This window comes from Urocampus carinirostris, chromosome 6 (genome assembly GCF_059441175.1).
Source record: "Urocampus carinirostris isolate Australia breed hairy pipefish chromosome 6, RoL_Ucar_1.0, whole genome shotgun sequence".
Lineage (NCBI taxonomy): Eukaryota > Metazoa > Chordata > Actinopteri > Syngnathiformes > Syngnathidae > Urocampus > Urocampus carinirostris.
The window spans coordinates 5,746,247-5,770,854 of NC_142354.1; the positions used below are offsets into that span (position 1 = coordinate 5,746,247).

Below are 24,608 nucleotides of genomic sequence, written 5' to 3' on the forward strand. Positions count from 1 at the left end.
AAACTTAAACTGCAACGATGCGTTTTTAAGAATTGTCAAGACTTGATGGGAAAGAGTCCATATTAAAATGTATTTAAAGGGAATGGATAATGGATTCTTCCCTAAAAGCAAATTATATAAAAAGGAAAACAAATGAAAAGAGGGGCAGGCGTGAGGTTTCTCTCCATCTTTCTGGAGAGCGAAAAGGAACCCCACTCCTTCTCCGCTGGCCTTTACAAGGGTACGTGACTGAAGAGGTAGGAGACTGATTCGCCGTTGTGGGTTCTTCTGATGGCTTCGGCCAAGATCATGGAAATGTCGATGACTTGAATTTTGGGGCAAGCCTTCATCTTCGAATGAAAATGGGTAATGTTTAGAAAACATTACAGTGAACCCTCGTTTATCACTGGGGTTACGGTCCAAAGAGGACCTCATCTCATTAGCTGCACCGCTTATCCTCAGTAGGGTCGCAGGGGTGCTGGAGCCCATCCCGGCAATCAGTGGGCAGGGGACACCCTGAACTGGTTGCCAGCCAATCGCAGGGCACACAAGGACAAACAACTCGCTCGCTCATTCACACCTAGGGACAATTTGGACCGGCCAATCCACCTGAAATGCATGTATTTGCAGGGATCAGAATTTTCCGCGGATCCGCGGATTTCCGCTGTTTTTGAACCCCAAAGGCATTCCGACTTTTTCACTTTTTCTCTTGCGTAGCAAACAAATTCAAAATCCGACTGTCTCACTCTTTCCTTTATTGCTCTGGCGCACCCTGGCGGCCGTTAGAAAAATTGGCCGCATTGTCGCACAAGCTGCAGGGACTGAACTGCATTTGAACTTGCAGTATTTACAAAAAAATCAGTTATGTGGGCAAATGATTTTAATCTTCTAAAAATGTTACTTAAATGATAAATATAAGCATGGTTTTGGACAAGTAAATTGCCTAAAACCCAGGTTTTTTTGGGGGGGGAGGGGGCTCCGCCCTGGTTTATTCCTGGACGCTGGCTATTTCAGCTGAAAATGAAAATCTCCATTCTGATCCCTGTATTTGGAATGTGGGAGGAAACCGGAGTGCCCGGAGGAAACCCACACAAGCACGGGGATAACATACAAACTCCGCACAGGAAGTCTGGTAGCTTGATTTGAACCCACACAGGAGGTTCCCAAGACCTTAGAACTGTGCCGCACACGCGCTAACCACTGCGCCGCCGTGCTGCCCCCAAAGAGAACCTGTGATAAGCAAAATCAGTGAAGTACAAACTTTCTTTCACTCCATACTTAAATACTCTTGCATGCATTGAAGTCAAATGACGAACTCTTGCATGCACAACAATTACTTTAAAAAAAAGTACTGTATTATACATGTGAACATTTTTATTACAAATACTCTCTTAGGGAATGCTTAGGCAATCAGAATGAGGAACTCAATCCATGATGAATCAAATTCATTTATAGTAGATGTTGGACATTTATGTGGGGTCTGTCTAGGTTAGTCCCATGTTAAGTCACATAAATGTCAATTTCTCAGCCTACGAGTACTTTAAAACAAGCACGTTTACATCATTTTTTATGTATGTATGAGTTTTTTTTAAATTTTTTTTTTTTTTTTTTTTTTTTTTTTTACCACCAAGAGGTGCTTAAAAATGAACACTGTCCTTTTCTAACTTTATATTTAGGTGGGGGCCTTAAACTATCATCCCGCAGGCTGAAATTTTCCCATGGGCTGCAATTTTGAGACCATTTGAAAGAACCGTTAAATTCTTTATTTTGAAAACCTGCCTTTTCGGTATCCGGAACAAACTGAAAATGTTTGTCAGAAAAAGATGAGAGTAGGTCATTTCAATCAAAAAGTTATGATTTTTTTTTCTAATTAATGGAAACCAAATGCTTCTTTCGGCCACTAGAGAGCAGTGTTGAGTTTGTATTGACCCCCACGTGACGACACCATGATGGACGCAAGTGAGCCGTAGTAACCGGTAGTTATGGATTGTAAACACCAGGGCACGATGAATGAACGAATCACGACAGCCAAATCATGACGGCTCCTCGAGCGAAAACATCTCGTTCTTTCCAGCCAGCGTGGACAGACGACTGGGGCTTTGTGTAAAAAATGACCGTGCTGTTTGTGCATTATGCCTCGAGAGCGTTGTACCTCACACGTCAAGTGATAAACGTCACTACGAGGCGAAATATTCAAGGACGAGTCTGAAAAGGCGGATACATTAAAAAGCGCTGTGTCCAACCCTCCCCTTCAAAAGGTAAAACGCCTGCCAAAATACCTCCACCCTGCTAACTCTTGAATAAAAATTCCGAATAACCCCAAAACCACTGTGCTGACATATTTATGTCCCAGGTCACCCTAGAAGTCACAAGTCAATATCTCAAACAGGGTCCATTTAAGCAGGGTAGTCAGATTTTGGCAGGTAAAATGCCAAACCCTAAGAATCTCAGACACACAAAAATAAACTAAATTCAAAAAGTATGTTTGTTGAAATACGTTTTATTTTTGCTATTTACAAAGTTTGTGAATCATGTTCAGAAATCCACCATGACCAGTTCCTTTTTGTTCTTATGATGAAAGTCAAAGCTTTACTCTGCTAATACCTCAAAAATACATGCAAAGCTTGCAAGTCTTCACCACGTCATGATTTTTTGCCATCTTTTCCTGGAATCTTTTCATCCAGGAACTCTCATGGGGCTGACAGGTCCGCTCGTCCTACTTCCGAGTGTCCCTTGAGCAAGCCGAGACGCACCACCACCACCTTACGCTTTCTCTCCTCTTCATCTTCATCTTCTTCATCCTCGTCTTCCTCTCCCTTGTGTTCTAGTTTCCTCTTTTTATTCTTCCTCCTCCTCTTTTCCAGTTCTTCTTGCACTAGCTCCTGCTCTTCCTCTTCTTCTTCGTCATCATCTTCCTCCTCCTCCTCTTCTTCTTCAACATCTTCGTCTTCCTCGATGTCATCTTCCTCCACGTCGATCATGTGATCTTGACCCTCTCCTCCGTTCTAGCATAAAACAAATTGTTTAAATAGCTGACCTTTTTTGAAATGTTTTGTACCTTATTTACTATATATGTACTACTTTTCATTTTGTAAAGTTCCACGATTGTATTTGTTGTTGAAAATTGTCTCTCTAATGCTGATGAGGGAGAAACACATGAGGCTACCGCTGGCTTGAACACAGTGACCAGGAAAGGGTCTGTTTATTGGCAGAGAGCTAATCAGAGATCCCTCGCTACTTCACTGCTTTACAGATTGTGAATTGAATTGTCTTTATTGTCATTGATATCAATGTATTGTGTTCTGACCAGACAGCCCACAGCAAATGCTATCACGGGGCTGCTTAGGGAGGGCTTTGTTTGTTGGGTGGGCAAGACTTTTTGTGTGCGCGGCTGATAAGCTGGTGTATACCGTCACTCAAACAGCGGGTTGGGCGCACAAGTGGGAAACAAAACAAACTACGCAGCATGGCGCCAGACAACCATTAGCGGCTCGTCACGTTAAAAAAAAAATCAATAAAATAGGTCTCTGAGGAAAGTCATAAGAGCGCAGAGAAATAGTGATCACCAGCGGGTACTCCGCAGATTTTTATCGGGTTGGGAAGTGAGAGGGGCGGCGTCAGGAGAGAACCCAATAGCTAGGATGTGGGTCTGATGTACTGTTACAGCTAGGCTAACAACTGTTAAAATAGTTCACTGAGTATGTTGTCACCACATGAGTTTTCCAACTATAGTTTATTGTATGATCATTACATCATTTCTTTGATGATGCACAGTGTTTGTCCACATTATAGTAAAGTATTTACTAGCTATATCCTTCTTATCCCAGAAACGGTTGTCAGCCTTATAAAACAAACCTCAAAATCGCAGTATCTTGTTCATTGGGATCATTTCTTTATCTTGTTAGTTTACAGGAGAGCTTCGAGTTACATTCTTACATTTTGCATAATCCACGCCTTTCTCCTATGAAGAGGGACTGAAACAAATTTTGATGCCTTTCAGGGGAAGGCAAGCCTTTCTTGGTGGGAGACGCACTTCCCATTGATTGGACCACAGTGCACTCTGTTTTATCTTTATTTTAAAACTTTGTAATAAATGTCCTCAACTGCATTGCTTCTCTCTAGCTTTATTTTTTATTTTTAAAGTCCGAATACTTGATCAGGTCCAGGAAAAGAACAAGCAGCGAGACATCAGAATGTCATTTTTGCCTTCACAACTCTCCTTAAGCCATCCATGCTGAGCCTGTATCTCACCAATACCAGATCCATTACCCATAAAACGGATGACTTGGAGCTACATCTCATGGGAAACCGCTATATTCGCGATTCTGGTATTTTAATTATTACAGAGACCTGGCTGAAGTCAAGACTACCCGATGCTAGCGTGCAGCTAGCCAGTCGCTCTCAAAAATCGCTTTTGTGCACTGAAGGGAGAACCCCTCCAATTTTGTCTGACTTTTGTAAAATGACAATAAAGACCATTCATTCAAAAGCAATTATGTGTTCTGTGTTTTTATTTGTAGATCTATAGTTCTTATTTATTACAGTTGAATACTCTCAGTCGGTAAGGATGTCATCTCGAGGTAAGTTTAAACCTTGGGTTAGAGGTAAGATCTTAAACCTAAAACCTAACCTGACCTGAAATTCGGTTTGGGTCGGACCTAAAATGTCAATATTTAGTTCAAGGGTGCCAGTTACGGCCCATGATCAAATCTTAGTCCACCCCGTTTTTGACATTGCCAATGTAAATTAAAAAAAAGGAAAGCTGAGTGTGATGGCCAAGTGGAAATGTGGAAATTTGAGTATTTTCTCACCGAAATCCAAAACAAGAGCATCTGCCTAATTTGTCAAGACTGTAGTTGTTTTCGGAGAAAATGATATCAGGAGGCACTGCCAGACGAAACATGCTGACTTCAAAAAGGCTAACTGGAAACGAACACTGTGAAATGGCGGGGCAACTGGAAGCAGTTTTAACGGCACAGCAGCGCTTTTTTACGAGTCCCCACGAGTCAAATGAAAATGCTACAAACGCGAGCTACGAGGTCACGAAACAGACCGTCAAGAACTGCAAACCTTTGAAATGGGGTCAATTTATAATTAAAGATCGTTCAAAGAATTCCAGGCTGAATAGTCAGCCCTCACACATTTACAACTTACCAAATCTGGCATGCTTTCTGAAAAGTTTGGACACCCCTGGATTAATCATTACACTGATATATGCAGTAAGTGTAAAAAAAGCCAAAAAGTTCCACATGAATAAAAACGATAGCTCTTACTGTAATCTCTTTTTTATGCTCCTTGTAGTCTGTTGCGCACTAAGTGCGGAAAATACAGTACTTTGACATTTTGCCAAACAATGCCACTTACCGCATTATTGTGGCTAGGTCCGCTGCGCAGCCGATGCAGGCGGAGGCGCACTGTGTCCTTGTTCTGGCACAGACCCAAACTATTGAGGGTGTCCAAGGCGGGTCCAGAACAGCCCTGTAAACGCAGTTTGGCCCCCAGCGCTGCTTGCAAGAAATTGTTGGTCCAAACGTTCCTGGTGAACAACGGGACTGCAAGCGTCAGGACGCTGCGACGAAGAACCTGAAGCTCCGCCTCAGACGCTGACAGTTGGCTGCATGCACACACGGGAAGAAAATAAACTGTTAGTTTTGGCCTTCACTTTGGTCATTTGAATTTTGCTCTACAGTAATCCTTCAGAGTATTGCGGTTTACTTTTCGTGGTTTCAATACTACCTGGATTTTAATTGTACATTGTGTTCTGCAGCAGACAACCAACAGCAAATGCTATCCCGAGAGCAGGTCGCAGAGGCCTGCGCGCGTGTGTGTGTGTGTGTGTGTGCGCGCGTAAGTGGACGTGTCTGTGTGAGTGACTGTGATTGACTGACAGCCGGGCAGGTGCACAAGTCAATGTGTTTACCAAAACATAATGTAAGGCATTGCGACAGCTACTCTTGTAGCGGCTGACCAAATCACTATGTCTGGCCTCAGGGAAGTTTGGACTACGTGGGGAATGTGTAATTTTCTTCCCCGGTCTACCATCATCTGCCATACAGGGGCTGTTTTCAAGAGGCTTTTCTTGGTCTTCTTAAATGCGTTTAACTAGGTGTAAGTTGGTGCCTCTTTCACGTTTCCTGCTCCAAGATGTAAGCCAGTGCACTGAGGACCTTGTCTTGCCAGCGGTTTCTGCCTTGGCTAAGACCAGTCTGGCATTCTGCCAGAATATGTGCCAGTGTCCCTCTCCCTCCACAAAGCCTGCAGTGTGGGTCTGCTCTCAATAACTACCGGTAGAGGTTGGTTGGCATTGGAAGGGTGTCGTACACTGAACGGAGCAAAAAAAAAAGATCTGGACAGGTTACAACGTTCAAGGATCTGGCTAGGTGGCTTTGGAAGGCCCTCCTCCTGCAACTGGCGGACCTCATTCTGGACCATGTCTCTTTTCTGCCTTGCATCAGCTTTTGTCCATTGCTACAAATGGTTGGACCCTAGTCCCTGATGCCCTAAGCATGCATTTATTACATCTTTCAACCTCAGCCCGCCTTTTGCCTGTTGTACTTGGCTGTCTGCTGCCCATTTACGCAGAGATCCTGTGATGACGCCAACCTCTTTAACCATCTCGTCGCTGGAATCTTTGAGCATCATGACAGCCCGACACTTTGCCAATTTGAACTCTTCCGACTACCGAAATTGCAGCTGTCCCGACGTGATGTTGATCCCTAGTAACGGGAAACTTGGTGGAATCCCAAGCCACTTGCAGATGTTTATTTAACCTCGTCTCAATTCCATCAACCGCCGTCATAGGAATTTCATAGATTGTTAGCAGCCACAGGAGTCCTGATAGGGGACTGTGCTGGAACAACAAGGCCTTGAACCTGCATCGTAGGCCTGATCTCCTTTCTTTTTAAGGCACTCATCAGCATGCTCCTCAGTTCAGGAACACTGCCTCTCTACCCCAAAGATGAATCGTACCACTTTCCCAGGCATTTTACTGGATTCTCTTAGATTGATGGTATGTTCTCCCCCGGGATTCCGAGTTGGAACCCGCTTGTGACCTTGCAACTCTTCATCAACATGCTGCTTGACTTATTATGCTTGTATTTCATCCAAGGCCAAGTTTGCTACCTCGTAGAGTGCCTTCAGGATCCATCTTGCTTGCACATGGGTTCCTGCTGTAACGGTGAGGTTATCTATGAAGCATCTCAACAGAGGTCAGGTAATGCCAAACCTCATTATCAGGCCTATGGTCTCCTTCACCGCGGCAGAGATGAGTAGATTCATGGCATTAACAAACGGGACAGGGGAGATCCAACCAGTTACAATCCCCTTCTCCAAGTCTTGCCCTTGAGTGGTAAACTGGGTGGTTTGGAACCATAACTAGAATCCACTAAAGTAGGAAGCGATCATTCCCCTGATGTGCTGTGGGAGATGGTAGTGCTCCATAGCAGTGTTGATGAGAGCATGTGGAATTGACCCATAAGCATTGGCCAAGTCAAGCCAGACTGTTACGTCTCCTCCGCTCTTCTTGGCCTCACGGATCAATTTGTTGATGACGCTTGTGTGCTCTAGACATCCAGGGGACTCGCCCTTCTGGATCGATGTTTTTCACCACATACATAGTCAACCTCTGCACTAGGAGTGAGAAAATCTTACATTCAACACTTAGGAAAGAAATTGCTTGGAATTGGTTTATATCAAAGGAGTATATTAGTATTACCCATCAGCTCTCTTCCAAGATTTTGGAATGATGCCCTTTATCCAAATTCTCGTCAGCAGTTTAGCCTGAGTATGAGCATTGGACATCTCTTGTACACCTTGTAAGGTATGGGACTGGGTCCTGGCACAGATGATGACCGTACTTTCTTTACAACATCCTGGAATTCCCCTCGTGATGGATCTATAGTTGTTAGTTTGTTACAGTCGTATATTGTATCTAATAAACAAATGAATATTTCTACTTTGCAGGTTTTGACTATCGTGTGACTTTCTTGGGCTCCAACCCCAGCGAAAAAGGAGGAATTACTGTACAGTAATCCCTTACGATGACACAGTTTACTGATCAATTTCGTACACGACTACCTGCTAATGAGTCGATGCTAAGAGTAAATGCTAATAGCATCATGCTCACAACTACATGTAGCCGAAAAGGTGCTAATGACTACAAACAATCAAGTCAATGCTAACAAGTAGATGCTAACGAGTAGATGCTAATGACTACATGCCATAGCCTAGCCCCAACTGTCCAAATTTTCGCAGAGTTGTCTAGTTTTTATTATGATTATAACTAGTTTTATGATTGGGCTAGGCTGCGAGACTAATGTCAGACATTAAACCAGTCTGTGGTACAGAAAAACATTGAGAACTACTGTAATAGAATATTTGATTTAATATTAGTCAAAGGATTTTGCTTTGCAGATCTTGACTATTGCAGGTCCTTATGGTCCTTGTGAAAAACTAGGGATTACTCTATGGTAAAGTTGAGATCGGGCCTAAAGAAATCCAACCGGACCCGGCTTGCTAGTACAAAAGATTGAAACCAGCCCCATCCCGACCAATTAACTTGATCTGAGGGACCGAGTCCAAAGCAAAGCTGTATTTTCATATTTTATTTGCGAGGACTGAGAAAGAGGAAGATAGATTTTAGCTAACTCTGTCCACCCACGACGCGCCCGCTTTGTTTTGTCCGATTGTGCCGCCGAGGGTAAGCGCCGCCGAGCTTGCATGCTGCGCGGATCCTCCACCATGAAAGGAAAACACAAAACAATGACGGGTGGATATTTATTTTCAGCAAGAGAGAAGCCTGAACCCGAATGTAATGATCGACATTTTGAGCCAGGTTTTGGCTGGGCTCAAGCCTTAGGTCTAACTTCTACTGTATGGTGAATGTGCGCACTTACTGCCTGCTCTTCACCAGGGCGTTGACGGTTGGAAAGAGGGATCGCAGGCAGGTGGTGACAAGCGGCGCATGCTCCTGCGCCCAACTGAGGCATCGTGCCCACGGGAAAAAAGAAAGCAGCTTCTTGCTGGACACTTTTTGATGGAAAGGGCTGTCGCCATGGCGCGACAGCACTTTCATCTCTTCGCGCAGTTCCCGGCTCAGGAAGTCCAGCATTGGCTTTCTGGCACCTTTGGCCGACCAAAGCATGCGAAAGGCCGAGCGGTAGCATGACTTGCTCACCAGCAACGCCGCTCGGCTTTTCTTGCCCATGCGCTGGCCCTTCTTCCGGTGGTGCTCGCTCTCCTGCACCCACAAGCAGGCATGAAAATGAGTCAGTGGTTAAACAGGTGATTAAAAAAATATTCCTGAAAACTGTACAACACAACAAAATATTGAGGTCTGTTGACCGGCACTGCGTTTCAGCAATTTGCATCAGGCACCACACACATACAAGTAATAAAAAAAGTATTGTATATTGTGTATATTGTGTATGGAAAAATGTTTAATGTTTGCAAAAAATCCACATGGAAGACAGAAATTACATGTGGAACAAGGTCCTCCGGTCAGATGAGACCAAAATGGAACATTTTGGGCTGAATGCAAAGTGCAACGTTTGGCGTAAGAGTAACGCTACACATCACCCTGAAAACACCATCATCAATGTCAAACATAGTGGTTGCAGCATCATTCTCTGGGGTTGCTTTTTTTCAGCAGCGACTGGGAAGATCGTTGGAGTTGATCAGTAGCTGGACGGAGCAAACACAGAGCAATTCTGGCAGTAAATCTGTTGGAGTCTGCAAGAGACCTGAGAACTGGGTGCAGGTTCCCCTTCTAAGAAAACGACTCTAAGCATAAAGCAAAATCTACAGTGTTATAGTCTTAAACTAACAGTTTAAAGGTGTTAGAAAGTCCAGACCTCAATCCTATAGAGCAGGGGTCAGCAACCTTTTTGGTGTGGAGTGCCACTTTCAAATTTCCTTGTAAATCAGTGTGCCACACCAAGATTAATGACCCGCACAATAATTTTTTTACATCCAACAGAGCTGTAATTTTACACCAGTCCAAATATACAACATGGATATACATTGAAATCGTATAACTGAACAATTTTATCTTCCACTATTCTTGTTTATCAACAAACTAAAAAACGAATGTGAGCAACATGCAGAAAGGCCTGTAGACATCCATGACTTCAACCATTCTTCATCAACAATGAACTATAATCAAAAAAGAAGTAATATGAACAGCTACCATACCATTCATCAATAAAATCTTATTTCAGAAACTATCAAAACTTGAAACACACACACACATTAGGACTTTTTATTCAGGAGTTGGCAGGGGGGGGGATTTTGGCAGACATTTTACCTGCCAAAATCTGACCTAAATGGACCCTGTTTGAGATATTGACTTGTGACTTCTGGGGTAACCTTCTGTGACATAAATATGTCAGCACAGTGATTTTGAAGAGCTTCAGAACGTTTCTCATAATATTACTATTAATAATAATAATAATAATAATAATAATAGTAATAAAACTAACTAGATTTGTCAAACACCTAACCAATTGTTTACACCGCGGGATCCAATGCAACCAGGGTTTCATTCACAATAAAATACATTACATATGGCTATTATAGCACATCAAATAAAGGCTATTGTGTACAATTAGTTGCTATCGTGGATATCATAGCGTACATTGATTCGTCTCCGGTGCTGGTGACTTTTTCTTCCGCGTTAAACGCATTTTGTAGAATACGATTGCGCTTTATTGTTTTAATAAACGCATTTTATAGACTACGATCGCTTAATTGTTTTAATTAGCTCGCTTTATTGTTTTAATAAACTTATTATATAGAATGGGATCGCTTTTGTCGGAAGCGCAGCAGAATTCACGTTCATGCGAGAGGGGAGGATTTTGCAGGGGAGTCGGATTTAGACACGACACCGTACCTGGACGCAGCGCGTTTTAATGTATCCGCCTTTTCAGACTCGTCCTTGAATTCATGTTCATTTTTCGTCTCGTAATGACGTGTAACACTTGACGTACGAGGTACAACGCTCTCGAGGCATAATGCACAAACAGCACGGCAATTTTTTGCACAAAGCCCCAGTCGTCTGTCCACGTTGGCTGGAAAGAACGAGATGTTTTCGCTCGAGGAGCCGTCATTATTTGGCTGTCGTGATTCATTCATTTATCGCGCCCCGGTGTTTCTGTGGGAGGGTTTAAAACACAGATCTCTCCTCCTCTGCGAGGCACCACGCAGACACACGCTTTCCGTAGAGCCGCTGAACAATGAAAGAGCGCAATGAAAATGTCTAAATTTCAGGTAAAAATGTGCATTTTTAAAAAGTCATTATTACTTTGCCGTGCACTCCCGTGCCACTGGTTAGCCTCTCGTGTGCCACTGCTGGCACGCGTGCCATAGGTTGCCGACTTCTGCTATAGAGCATTTGAGCTAGGATCTGAAAAATGCTCTGCACAAACGATCACTTTAAGGAACTTTCGTGAGGCTGCTAACATATTTTGTCTGGCATGTGAAAAAAGCAAATGTTATTTTCTTCTTTCAGGTGACAGTGTGTAGTATTTAGTGCCTCCTAATGGTACAAAAAAAACTTTAAACCAGTTAAAAAAAAACTCAGATTTGAATACAGGGCCAAAATACATGAACTATCATACCGATGGCTACTTTTATAAAACGTCCTAAGTCAAGATTTTTTAAAATTTCTTTTACACTGCGGAATCCCCACTTATTTCGGTGCAATGTTCTTCCGGCATCCTGCTGCCGCGGTCTGCAATGTATCACTGGCCCTTGCTTGTAACAGACAACGCAGCACCATTTTGTGGTCAAGTATTGCACATTGGGGCATTAATAAATTATACTACCTGGTTAAAATGTTGGCACTTTTTTGTAGGACTAAAAGCAACTACTTTACCTTGGTTTCCTCCAATTCCTTTTCAAGCTTACATTGTTCATTTGTCTTAATTACAATTTTGTAATTTCATTTGTATTGTTTTTGTCTTTTATCAGCGTATTTGGTATTGAAGTAATCCAAAAGTAATCAAAGTAATCCAGTTACGTAACTTCAATATTATAGTATTCGTATCACATTTTTGATTGAAATTCTCAACAGGCAACTAGTAATTGTATTGTATTACATTTTTAAAGTAACCCCCCCAACACTGCTTAAAGGTGGTGTCCAGAACTTGAAATTTAGCTCTTCTCTGCCGCCATCTCCTGGCTTAAAACATGACCCCAGCCTCATTCATAAGTTATTATATTCAAATGCAACACTAGGTAAGAGTGGTTTTGTGGCCTCACCTGTTTTGCCTTGGCAGGTTTGTGCCACACGGCCCTTTTGCCACTATTCTTGCGCAAGCATCTGGTCCGGATGACCTGCGCGCAGGTTTCGCACACAAAAGACTTTTTGCTGATGGCGCCGGCGTCAGGGAAGACCCACTGAGCAGCCTCCGGGGTGGTGAAGGTGAACACGGCCCTCCGGTTGAAACCTCGGCCCTGACGCTCAAACTGACCTATTGACAAGAATAAGGAAAGACACTTAAACCGGACAGAATGTTAAAAAAGATTGTGAAAAAAAGCTACCGTATTTTCACAACCATAGGGTGCACTGTGACAAAAGGCGGAGTCTCTGTAGCTGTTTTTATTTCTGTATTCAACTTTATGCAAAAAAATTGTGCTCTCTTCTTCTGAAAAAGATTTCAGCCGAATAAAAAAAAAAAAAACATTTTTCTAAAACTGCTTAAAAACCGTAGGTTGGACACGGGACGGTAATTATTAAAAATGTGGGGCCTCACCACTGCCGTTTTAAAGGCAGCACCTGACTGGAGAGAGCAGTTCACTATATTTAAAACCTCTTCCTCGAACAATCCATAAAACGTCCTTAAAAGAGATGTGGAATATTGGATCTTAAAGGCAGGTTGTTGGGATGACTTGGGAGAAAACTCGACCAAGAGTCCATTCATCAACTAAAGCAAAATCTTCCAGTGCTTCCTTAGGTAAAATCAATTGTCCAGCTATTGTGGATCTTACATTCTGATTGGATAGAAGGGTGGACCTGATTTTAGTTATTTTACTTCTGAAGTGGTCCGCAAAGTCCTCACAAAGAGCATTTGTCGGCTCCAGTAGGGGCTTTTTAAAATCAGCTTTAGTTAAAAGTTTGAAGGTGGAGAAAATTTGGGGTTATTTTTATTTTCAGAAATAAGATTTGAGAAGTATTTTATTCTGACCTGTTCGAGTGTTTTATTGTAGGTACTGATTTGTTGAAAGACAACACATAACAAACTGGCGCGGGCGTCCTGGACTATAGCCGCCTTACAACAACACAGACAAGCATACAAGTGTGCCTATTTAAAAATACAGCAGGGGCAAAACTTAGTTTGGTTGTGGTTTATTCAAGTATTGATTACAAAGTATTGTAATGTATTTTGCTTTTGTTTGTTTGCTCATGGACCCTTTAAGGAAGACGTGACGTCGGGGAGGAGGGAAATAACTGGTGGGGAAGTTCAGCTGTTTGTAGCATGAATGAGCATGAGTTGCGGCTTACAGTCGCTCCTGTGGAATGTGTTTTTACCGATTGTTAATTGTTTATTGAATCGGTGATCAGACCTCACCAGCAACTGTGTGCATCTTTGACTACACGTAGAGGCAATACACTACAGACGCTACCCTACTTACGAACGAGGCTCCGGACGATCGTTCGTATGTTGAATTTGTTCATAAGTTGCTACAGTGCTATATTTTGTATGTTTATGGTTTATACAAGTATGTTTAACGCTTGTATAAGTAACCTGCGTTGTTTTGAACTAAAAAATAAACATTTGATAAAACAATATGCTCTATAAAGATAACTTGAGTGAAGTTCAACCTACTTGTGAAAGATGGGTTTCCGGGTGGCCGAAAAAAAGCGATCCAACCCTTTTCTCAACCGTGTAAGCTTTCTTATTTCACTTCATTTCAAAATAAACAGCTTACCTCTTCTTTACACTTCACACCAACCATATTGAATGGTTGGATAAAAAAGCGATCCAACCCTTTTCTCAACCGTGTAAGCGTTCTTATTTCACTTCATTTCAAAATAAACAGCTTACCTCTTCTTTACACTTCACACCAACCATATTGAATGGTTGGATATTAAACAATAAAAATGTCAAAGTTCTTAGCGCGCTGGGGACACAGTATAGTGTGTTTACACACAAACTGAGACTGTGACAGGAAGGCGAAGTCGGTGGATGTAGGGTGACCTCTCACAGCACCACACACTGGAAGCGGCGGAAAGAAGCACTACAGTACTGTCCTGTACTCGGAATGAGGCGCACAAAACAAATTCTAACTTACAGCAATGTCAGAGTATTTTTTGACATCCCGAAAAAATGTTCGAATCTACCTTTTTTCGTTAGTCGAATGATCGTAAGAAGGGGCGCGTCTGTACAAACGTTTTTTTTAAATCATCAATAGGCACAGGCATAGTAAAAAAATGGATAAAACAAACATTTTAAAAAGAACTGGCACAAAACCGAGTTTGGTACTCAGATTTTTTTTACTGATAATCCTTATTACCCAAGCACAAGAGTCTACAATCCATTCGCAAAATGTGGTGTAAACTGCCCGGCGCTGCCTTCTACTGTGGTCTCCCCATATGTCATCAATCGTTCCCAAGCCACTGGCAGCCTTACTTTGAACGGCCGGTTCCCCCTGTAGCAGTCTCAGGGTATCCTCAATTACGTCCGCTTTACACGCACATAGGGTGCATTGAATGAAAGGGCGCACTGAACAACTTGAAGAAAATCGAAGACTTTTATGTGAGCCATTTAGTCATAAAAATACGGTACCTGTTGCTTTTTACAACCATCTTTAATTAATTGCTCCAAAAAATCAGTTACAACAAACCAGGGCGACAAATCCATTCATTAATTTGTTATCTTCAAAGGGACAGTGTGTATAAATTGGCGACTGCAATAAAAAAAGCACTTCATTCATTTAAAAAATAATGCTGTGTTAAATAATAAGCAAACTACATGAGCCATCATATAAACGTGATTTTTATACTCATATGTTTAAAAATTCTTCCTGTGCGGAGTTTGTATGTTCTCCCCGTGCTTGCGTGGGTTTCCTCCGGCCACTCCGGTTTCCTCCCACATTCCAAAGACATGCATTTCAGGTGAATTGGCCGGTCCAAATTGTCCCTAGGCTTGAATGAGCGAATGAGTTGTCTGTCCCTGTGTGCCCTGCGATTGGCTGGCAACCAGTTGAGGGTGTCCCCTGCCCACTGCCCGGAGATGGCTGGGATGCGCTCCAGCCCCCCCGCGACCCTAATGAGGATAAGCGGTACGGCTAATGAGATGAGATGAGATGTTTAAAAATTATCATTAATTTTATATAAGCCTCAACTAAAGAGAGCCGACATTACATACATTGTCCACCATCTTGCAACAAGTACCCAAACACCTCCAAGACTGGGACCCAAAAAAAAAAAAAGTCATAATATTGTGCGTTTGGAAAACAGTCTCCATAATTTGTATTCTTCCTTGCTTTTTTAAGTCCTCATTTCTCATTGAACTACCCCATACAGAGACATGTAGTTGTCAAATAATCAATTCTGTCCATTCAAAATGACACATTAATTAAATGGATTTACTGCCTAACCCAAATCTTAACCAATTAACTGAAATAATTAAGTAAGCATGTTCATAACAAGCAACAGGTAGCTTTTTTTTTTTTTACACAAGCCCTGACTTTAAGCTTTGTATTAAAACTGATTAAAAATGTCTTAATATTTTGCACAGGATGTGACTTCAATAATTGAATTGAATTGTCTTTATTGTCCTTGATATCAACATTGTTGAACATTCTTTGCAACCAGATTAGATGTAATAAAGACTTTAACGGAAAAAATAAGATAAAGACCACCTATTTAAAAAGTAGTGCTGAGAGAGTCGCCCAATTTATGAGAATAGTCCAATGAAAAGTTTCTCAAAGGAGCTGTACAGAATCTTAAACTTTTTTTGTACTCGCGGCCGCCATCCCCTGGCTTCGTGTTTTCATTGCAGCCTTCGTCAAGTTCCTTGTGTTGCGCTTGAAAGTACGTGCATTTCTTAGACACACTCAAATAAACTCTTTTTTTCATCTTTTTTAGGGTAGGCATTTGGACTATCCTTGAAATAGGGATCTTCTTTCACCATTGTCATGTTATTTTAAGTTACTCTACACCGCAACCACTGTACTTCCATTCCTCCTTCAAATGTGTTCTATGCAGAGGTGGGTAGTAACAGAGTACATTTACTCCGTTACATTTACTTGAGTAAGTTTTGGAAAATGTTGTACTTTTAAATCCCTATTACTTTAATTGAGTACATTCGTGAAGAAAAAAAGGTAAATACTTTCCCCTTTTTACGAACATTGGAGTTACGAAAAACGGAAAAAACAAACATTTTTGGGGGATGTCGAATAATATCTGGTCATTGCAGTAAGTTAGCTTTTGTATTGTGCACCTTTTTGCGAGTACAGGACAGTACTGTAGTGCTTCATTTAGCCCCTACCAGGGTTTGGCGCTGTGAGAGCTCACCCAGCATCCACCCCGAAGAAGAAATACGGCTTCCTCTTCCCAGTTTGTGTGTAAACATACTGTACTGTATCTCAAGCGCGCAAAGAACTTTGACGTTTTTATTATTTATTATCCCGTGAATATATTCGATATGGTTGGTGCAAAGTGTAAAGAAGAGGCAAATCGTTTCATTTGAAATGAAAGTGGAATAAGAAAGCTTGATGCGGTTGAGAAAACAGTTGGATTGCTTTTTTTTTGGCCACTTTCTACCACTAGCTAGAAGGTAGCCTAACTCTTAAAGCCCATCTTCCACAAGTAAGTTAAACTTCACTATATTTGTCTTTATAGAGCATATTATTTTATTAAATGTTTACTTTTCAGTACAAAACAATACAGGTTACTTAAACATACTTACACAAGCCTTAAACATACATTCCATACAAAATATAGCACTGAAGGAACTTACAAATAAATTCAACTTACGAACAATTGTCCAGAATCTTGTTCGTGAGTAGGGGAGCGTCTGTACTTTTACTCTGCTACATTAGGGAACATTGAAGTCGTTACTTCTTTACTTAATAAATCCCCTCCACGTAAGTATGTGTCTGTCTCCGCTATGGCGCTTTTATTTTGACGCAGACTCTGCCACGCGCTATTTGACCAATCAAATGTCGCAGCCTCGTCACATGACCATATTCAACTTCAGCGGAGGAAATTGTTTTTTTACGAATGAACCAGATCCAATATGTCGCTTAGCAATAACCACTAGGAAAACACAATAGGAGGAGCACGCCTGGCCTCACATCAAATGTTGCCCTTAAAAGGGTGGGGGACACCAACTACAATATGCAATGTCTCCTTTGTTTGAATTCATGAGGCTAGCTTGTTGTTCCGCTTGCAGAGATGGTTAAGATGAATATTGGGGCTGTAAATGTGCTGCTTGGTGCTACGTGTGATTAATTTATACTATTTTTAATGTATTGTTCATTAAAGCACTTGGATGTACGTTGATTATTTCAATCTACTTTTAAATTAAATGCATTTTTTTGTTGGTTGGATGGATCTTGATAATTTCATGATCTTATTGGTTGTTGGAAAAAAAAATCAATAAATACGACGTTGCTACAGTTACTCTGTACTTGAGTAATTTTTTTTCACCGAGTACTTTTTTACTTTTACTCAAGTAAGTATTTGGGTGATTACTTTTACTTCTACTTCAGTAATATTATACTGAAGTAACAGTACTTTTACTTGAGTGACATTTTGGCTACTTTACCCACGTCTGGTTTCACGGCCTGAACAGCTCTGCTAAAAGTAAGGTAAACAAACGCAGATAAGCACAGTGGGAAGTTTTGTTAAAGGCTCTCTGAACTCAGTTGGGCCTTGTTAATAGGAATGGCGTTTACCTGATCTGGTTGACTCTTGGTGCACGGGCAATGCCACTTTAAACTTTTGGATTTTCAAAAGAAGATACGTGTTTGTCATAGGTTTGACACAATGTTGTGGTTAGAGAGTCGGGAGAATGATGAGAAAAGAATAATTTCTCAGAAACTGTAAAATACTCTGGATATCGTAATTCAATAATGTGGTTAATGGATTGAAAAAAAGATTGTTATAATGAAGTAAGATATGAAAATTTGTTTATATGGTTGATTGAAGAAGTTATTATATGGCCAGGTCTCTTGTTGGTGATTTGTTCATTCTGTGATGTGATGTTTGTTGAGACGTGAAATATAATAAAAAAATAAACAAACTACAACAGCGTAATAATCTTTCAACTTTTTTAAATGTCAGTGTCCTTGGGCAAGACACTGAACCCCTAATACCCCTGATATGATGGTAGGCACCTAGCATGGCTGACTCCGCTTTCGGTGTGTGAGTGAACGGTTAAAAGTGTGAAGTGTATTGAAATGCGCTTTAGACATCCTCCGTGACAGGTAAAGCCCTATATAAGTTCAGTTCAGTTACCATTTTTAAGGACACCTTAATTTATCAGGTGTTTGTTTGAAATTGATTAAGTCAAGTCATGTTTAATTGTGACGCCTAGATTTAAACAGTTCCACTGAGGTTGCAAATCGAATCGCAAAACAAGCAAGTAATACATACCAAATAAAAACAAAGTAAAATAAAAAAGGGGGCGGTATATGAAGCAGATATTTATAAATGGGCGAGTTTGAAGGGGTGGGCTTTGAGTCCAGATTTGAATGTGGACAGGGTGGTGAAATTTAAGAATTCAGGTGGTAACGAGTTCCAGAGCTGGGGGGCCGAGAGCTCTGCCCCCAATGGAGCTGAGGAAGATCTGAGGAATTTGGGATGTCGAGGCAATGTGAAGGAGGTCAGAGAAGTTGGTTATGAATGGCCTAGCAGATGTTGAGAAATATTTTGTGCGTGATTCTTTGGTTGACGGGGAGCCAGTGGAGTTGCTGGAGGACAGGGGTTTTGTGAGAGGTGAGAGCGGGGTTTTGGTGATATACATGTGCTTTTTTAAAATGTGTTTCAGGTACAATTTCATTTTATACTTGGGTCAACTTTACTGGTGGGCCACAAGTTATGAATTTTATGACAGAGGCCACAGGCTAGTAAACATTTGATCATGGGCCATAATTGGCCCCCGGGCCGGACTTTGGATATTTGCTTGATTAGCCCATTCTGCAATCACATTACACTGTTTTTCGATAGTTCGTCATAGCTTGGAGTTATTTTTCGAGAATCGCACTCATCTACATTTAGCCTTAAATGATTACAATCGTGATTGTCCATGTTTGGCCTTAGTGCAAAGTCCTACCATTGCAGCAGCAGCACGTCTTGTCTTCTAGAGATTTGGTTTGCCGACGGCCACGATGAACGACAGGTTGTGTTATCACGTCCTTCTCGTTTTTACTGTTGTCTTCTCCGGCGAACGGTAGATTCTGCACGGCGAAGGACACGTTGGCGAAGTCGGTGTCAGCATAATCGTGCTCGTTGGACTCAGACTGAGGAGCAGGGACGCAAGTCTCGCCTTCTCCGTTTGCCGCCGCGGTGCTCTTGGTGTGCTCGCTCGTCATTGCAAACTGACTTGTCAGAGAGTTTGCATGAAATGTATCTTAGCGGCAATAACTTAGCCACGAACTAACATGTCAAAAAAGTACGTGGAAGCCCTCCCGCTGCAGAACGCACAAATAACTGCTCAACACCTTTGCTCGTCAACTCTATAGATGCACTCAGGATGGAACAAAAATAATTGTTTGCAAATTGAAGCCTTGACGAGTAAATTAGCAGTGGCAGCAGTACCTATTTGAAAACAATAACAAATGTAGGGAAACGGAAAAGGTCTGTGACCAAAATATTCTTTTCCGGGGTTGCATGCGTCTCTAAATGTCTTTACTGCCACGACATGGATGTAAGCAGCACTACAACCTTATTATTATTATTTTTTCAACTTTATTCTTACAGTATTGAGTTTCGAGCAGAAAGCATACTTGTCAACCTATATCAGGGGTCGGGATCTTTTTGACTCAAAAGGCCATTAAAGCAAAATACTTGGATTTTTTTCTCCAGTAAGAGCTACACCATATATTTTTAGGACAAGTCAAGTTAAGTCATGTTTATTTGAATAGCACTTAATCACAAAGAGTCTCAAAGGGCTGCACAGACCAGAGATTATTGCAAACATCACACTATTATGAAACCATCCCCTGATCTCAAAACACGAGGGCAAATCATACACAGATATTGTCAACATAAAATTTCGGTTATTCATATGCTATAGAATAGAAGTGTGTTTTAAGTTTAGATTTAAACATTTCCACTGAGGTTGCAGATCGAATCTCAGGGGGAAGAGCATTCCACAGCACCGGGGCCCGAATGGAGAACGCTTTTGAACCACGGATCTCTTCTTGGCTCTTGGGATCACTAGTAGACTAGCATTTTCAGAGCGGTGGCTCCGGACCGGAACAAAGGGGGAAATTAAATCTGAAAGATATGAGGGAGCAAAGATAAGTCCATGCATGATTTTTTATACTACCAACAGAACCTTAAAATCACATCTTAAGCTAACAGGGAGCCCAATGCAGGTTGGCTAAAATCGGGGTAATGTGATCAAACTTCCTTATTAGTTAAAAGCCTCGCTGCAGCATTTTATACTCGCTGAAGACCCTTGATTTTGGACTTCAGGAGACCGGAGAATAGTGCATTACATTATTTGAGACGGGAAGTAACAAACGCGTGAATTATAATCTCCGCATCCGACGGAGACAGCATAGGACGAATTTTAGCAATGTTGCGAAGATGGAAAAAAGCTGTTCTAGTAATTGTAACATACAGAAAATAGTGCTACTCTTAACAGTCACCCAAAACAAAAGTGACTAGAGCTTTCAACTAGGAGAAGATGTCATCAGGTGGTGTCCAACCATCACTGGGCATTTCGACCCTGAACCACAACGCCCTCAAGTTGGCGGGCTGGCAGTGATGGCCAGTCACTGCCCATCTTCTCCTGGTCCCCAGCTAAAGTTTTCCCTCCTAATCCAGAGCCGGCTTACCCAAACAGGGTTGTGTAACATGGGACTCTGTGGTCGAGGGGTGCGGGAAATGCGGAGAGGTCTCCTGTAGTGTGGGGTGCTTCCTGACTGGAGTCCTCCTACGTCTCACTGAGTGTTTCCACCATGCGCTGCATTTGCTTTCCCCTTTACCACAGATAGTCCTGGGTTGATGTATCTTGAGGCGCCTTGCGTTTTTGGTGATTTTCCCGCAGTGGCACTTTGCTTCTAACACAGCCCCCGGTAGTGTGGTTTGGGTAAGCCGTCTTGTCGTCTGTATTCGTGCCATAGCCGTTGCCATTGAATCCGTCCTCCTGAGTCTCTCATAATTCAGCTGCTGTGCCACAACTTTTTCAAGTACTTTAGAAAGAAACGGTAAGTTTGACACAAGTCTATAATTACATAAGGTTTCTGGATCAAGACCGTGTCGTTTCAGTGTAGGTTTAATAACAGCGGACTTAAAAGCCGCTGGAACTACACCTGAGGAGAGTGATATGTTTCTAATGTTTAGAACTGAGGGTCCAAGGACCCCAAAAAGACCTATAATCAAAGAACCCGAAAGCGGGTAAAACAGGCAAGTAGTCGGTTTGGCTGTATTCACCACCTGTTTAAGATTAGCAAGTGACAGATCACTAAGTCAGGAAAAAAATCCCTGGACAGCCACCATGTCGCGCATCTATAGATTTTAGACCTTTAGTATGTGATGTATTAACATTGTCTTTAGAAATTTCTTCCCGTATGTGTTGAATCTTCTTATTAAAAAAAGACCATAAAGTCATGGGCTGAATGGGTAGAACAATCTGGAATAATCTGTTTCCTCGTTAGCGATGCCGCAGTGTCGAAAATAATTTTTGGGTTATTCTTGTGCAAAATTATTTTTCACTTTTAAATGAATTGACTAATGTATTATTGCAAAGGTTGTACGGCCTACAAACATCTTTTTTTTTAAAACAATTCTTTCACAAGATTTCCATTTCTTTTTTTTCCCTGGTATCTTTTGTCGCATAATACTAACATTCTTGGGGGCTTATTTAGTCGGATGCACGATACACAACTGTATTTAATCACATTTTTTAGTGGAAGTACAATGTTGGCAACAAGATTGACTTGGTATAAGTGGAAATTATTTGAATGCAACACAAACTTTTTCTTCTTTTTCCCTGTTTTTTTTTCTTTTTTTTTTAAATTCCTTTAAAAAAATCTCATTGTGTTTATTTTTTCCTAGCTGTTACTTTTTTCTTTTTGTCATCTATTTTCTTTTTTTCCTTTGTTTCTTTTTTTTCTTTTTTCTGGCTTTTTCTGAATTTTTCTTTCTTTTTTCTTTTCCTTTTTATTTCTTTTTTTCTCAGCTTTTCTCTACTTTGACATTTTGGTATTTTTTTCTTTTTTGTTCTATTCCCCCTTCCTTTAAGTCATTTTGTGCATAATTTTACATAATATTTGGTCATATAGGGATGAAAGAAGCAAAAACCACCTGAAGAACCGTTTAGGACCCGAAAAAGCCAGTTCCTTTTAGTGAGCCGAGCCGAAGAAGCCGGTTCTCAAAAAACTCTACTGACTTTACTCAACTTCGTTCTACTTCGATCTTGACTTCAAAATACCGCATTTAGAACACAACGTCAGGGGAACCCTTGTATTTTTACCTTTATGCACTGTAACTTTGACTTATTTCGCTTCTTAATTAGCAATTTCGATCCCTGATTTTTGTGAGCTGGCTAGATTTTATTGTGCGCGGAAAAGTTCTGGGTAGTGCGCAATTGCGCACACACGCAGCTTAGAGGGAACATTGCGCTGGATAGATTTTCTTGTGCGCTCAGAATGTGCGGGCAGTGCGCGGTTGCGCACGCGCGCAGCCTAGAGGGAACATTGTTCATGAGTGAGTTAATAGAGCCTTTATATAAATGAAACAATGCAACTACTCCTGAAAGAAGATCAGAGAGCTCAGAAACTATGCCAGTGCAAATATAGCGGCTGCTAAATCCTTTAGTTTCTTTAATACATACCTGTCAACCTGTATGTTTTTGCCATACAAAGTACGTTTATTATGTATTTTAAGACGTGTACGACGCACAAGAAAATCCGTACGGAAAAACGCAAATTTGTCAATTATGGGTACCATCCGGTATACACCGACTATCACGAAACGGCAAATCAATCAAGTCAAACGAGTTCGCCGAGGTAGCCTCTAGCTCGGTATTGTTTCTTTCCGTTGCAAACGAAGCGAGCGTTTGATGCTACAGTGCGCATGCATCTGCCGCAGTAGTGCCTAATTTCGACTCCCCTGCAAAATCCTCCCCCCCTCGCGTGAACACGCATTCTGCTGCGCTTCTGACAATAGCAATCGTATACTATATAATAAGCTTATAAAACAATAAAGCTATTGACGGATATTGTTTTAATTAAAATAAATAAAAATAAAATAATAATAAATAATTTAATGATAATAATAATAATAATTATTATAATATGGTGCAAGACTTTTTTGTATTTTGTAAGGGAAAACACGACAGTTTGTAAGGGCATGGAGCCGTGGAGGTTGTCAGGTATTTTAATGCAACATTTAGCCAGCACCTCAAATGTGACTAAATAATGATCAGAAATAACGGTAGTACACGGTAACACCTTCACATTTGAGGTTGAAACCCCTCGAGTCAAAACCAAGTCTAGTGTGTTTCCATCTTTATGAGTTGGCAAATCAAATCAGGTGATTAAAACCAAACTGTCAGGAACGGAAACGGGAACCCAATTGCGTTAGTTTCTTAGTTTTATTTGAAAAGAGACGTAAACTGGCACCCACAATCCAGTGATCGTTGATTATGGGGAGCAGGTCGCTCGGGACGCGGAAGTGGCACTTCTCTGCCGAGCGATAACGGTGTCGAAAAGGGAAAAGCAGGTCGGGTTACCGGGGCGCAGGAGCAGAGACGTGATCAAACGGAAACAGGTCGAAGCTGGGGAAACGTACGGGAGTCAAAAACAGGGAGTCGGGTTCGGAAGGCTTGCCTTAGCGGGAGCTGAACGTTCGCAACGATTGGACGCCGGTAACGGGGAGCCGGGGGATTTAAAAAGTGGCAAGGAGCCAATCAGCGACCAGGGCTGTTGGCGCCACCGGGGCAGCCGCAGGTGCCCCGAATCAGTAATCATGACACAAATGTGTTAACTAGAGACCGAAACGCAACAGTAAGTGAACTGAGTGGGGAGTTCATATGAATGTTAAAGTCCCCCATAATTATAATTTTGTCTGCATAGGTTACTAGGTGTTGGGAATTAAACTGTTAAAAAATGTAGCGTTTACCAAATTGTTCGAATTAGTTATCTGACTCCATTAACAAAACATAACCTTCATTCACCCAACAATGCATGATCGTTTCTTTTCTGGAAAATATGGGCAAGAGACAGGCATTTCCACACGGGGGCAGATTTAATGTCTTCAATAATAAAACTAAGTGAATTCCATCGAATTAGCCGAATTATTGTCGCTCTTCGTCGAGCCTCCCTCTCGATTGTTCCTCGCGATCAATCTCCTGAAGTTCTTTCTCTGCCTACGCCTTCTTCCCAAGCCGGCGTGTCGGCCACCCCCATGGGCGGGCCAGGAATGCCCACGTGGGCTCCACCTTGTC

At 41.7% G+C, this 24,608-nt stretch overlaps 1 protein-coding gene across 1 annotated transcript; it reads right to left on the minus strand.

Annotated features, from left to right (window-relative positions):
* Nucleotides 1-2,459: 2,459 nt before the first annotated feature.
* Nucleotides 2,460-19,830, minus strand: LOC148363632 (uncharacterized). Its single transcript, XM_088337591.1, has 5 exons — nucleotides 19,263-19,830; nucleotides 12,238-12,449; nucleotides 8,874-9,217; nucleotides 5,344-5,593; nucleotides 2,460-2,984 (listed from the first exon to the last, which is right to left on the minus strand). Exons 1-5 carry the CDS (start codon nucleotides 19,519-19,521, stop codon nucleotides 2,670-2,672), a joined length of 1,380 nt encoding a protein of 459 aa, XP_088193717.1. The 5' UTR covers nucleotides 19,522-19,830; the 3' UTR covers nucleotides 2,460-2,669.
* Between the last annotated feature and the right edge of the window lie 4,778 nt (nucleotides 19,831-24,608).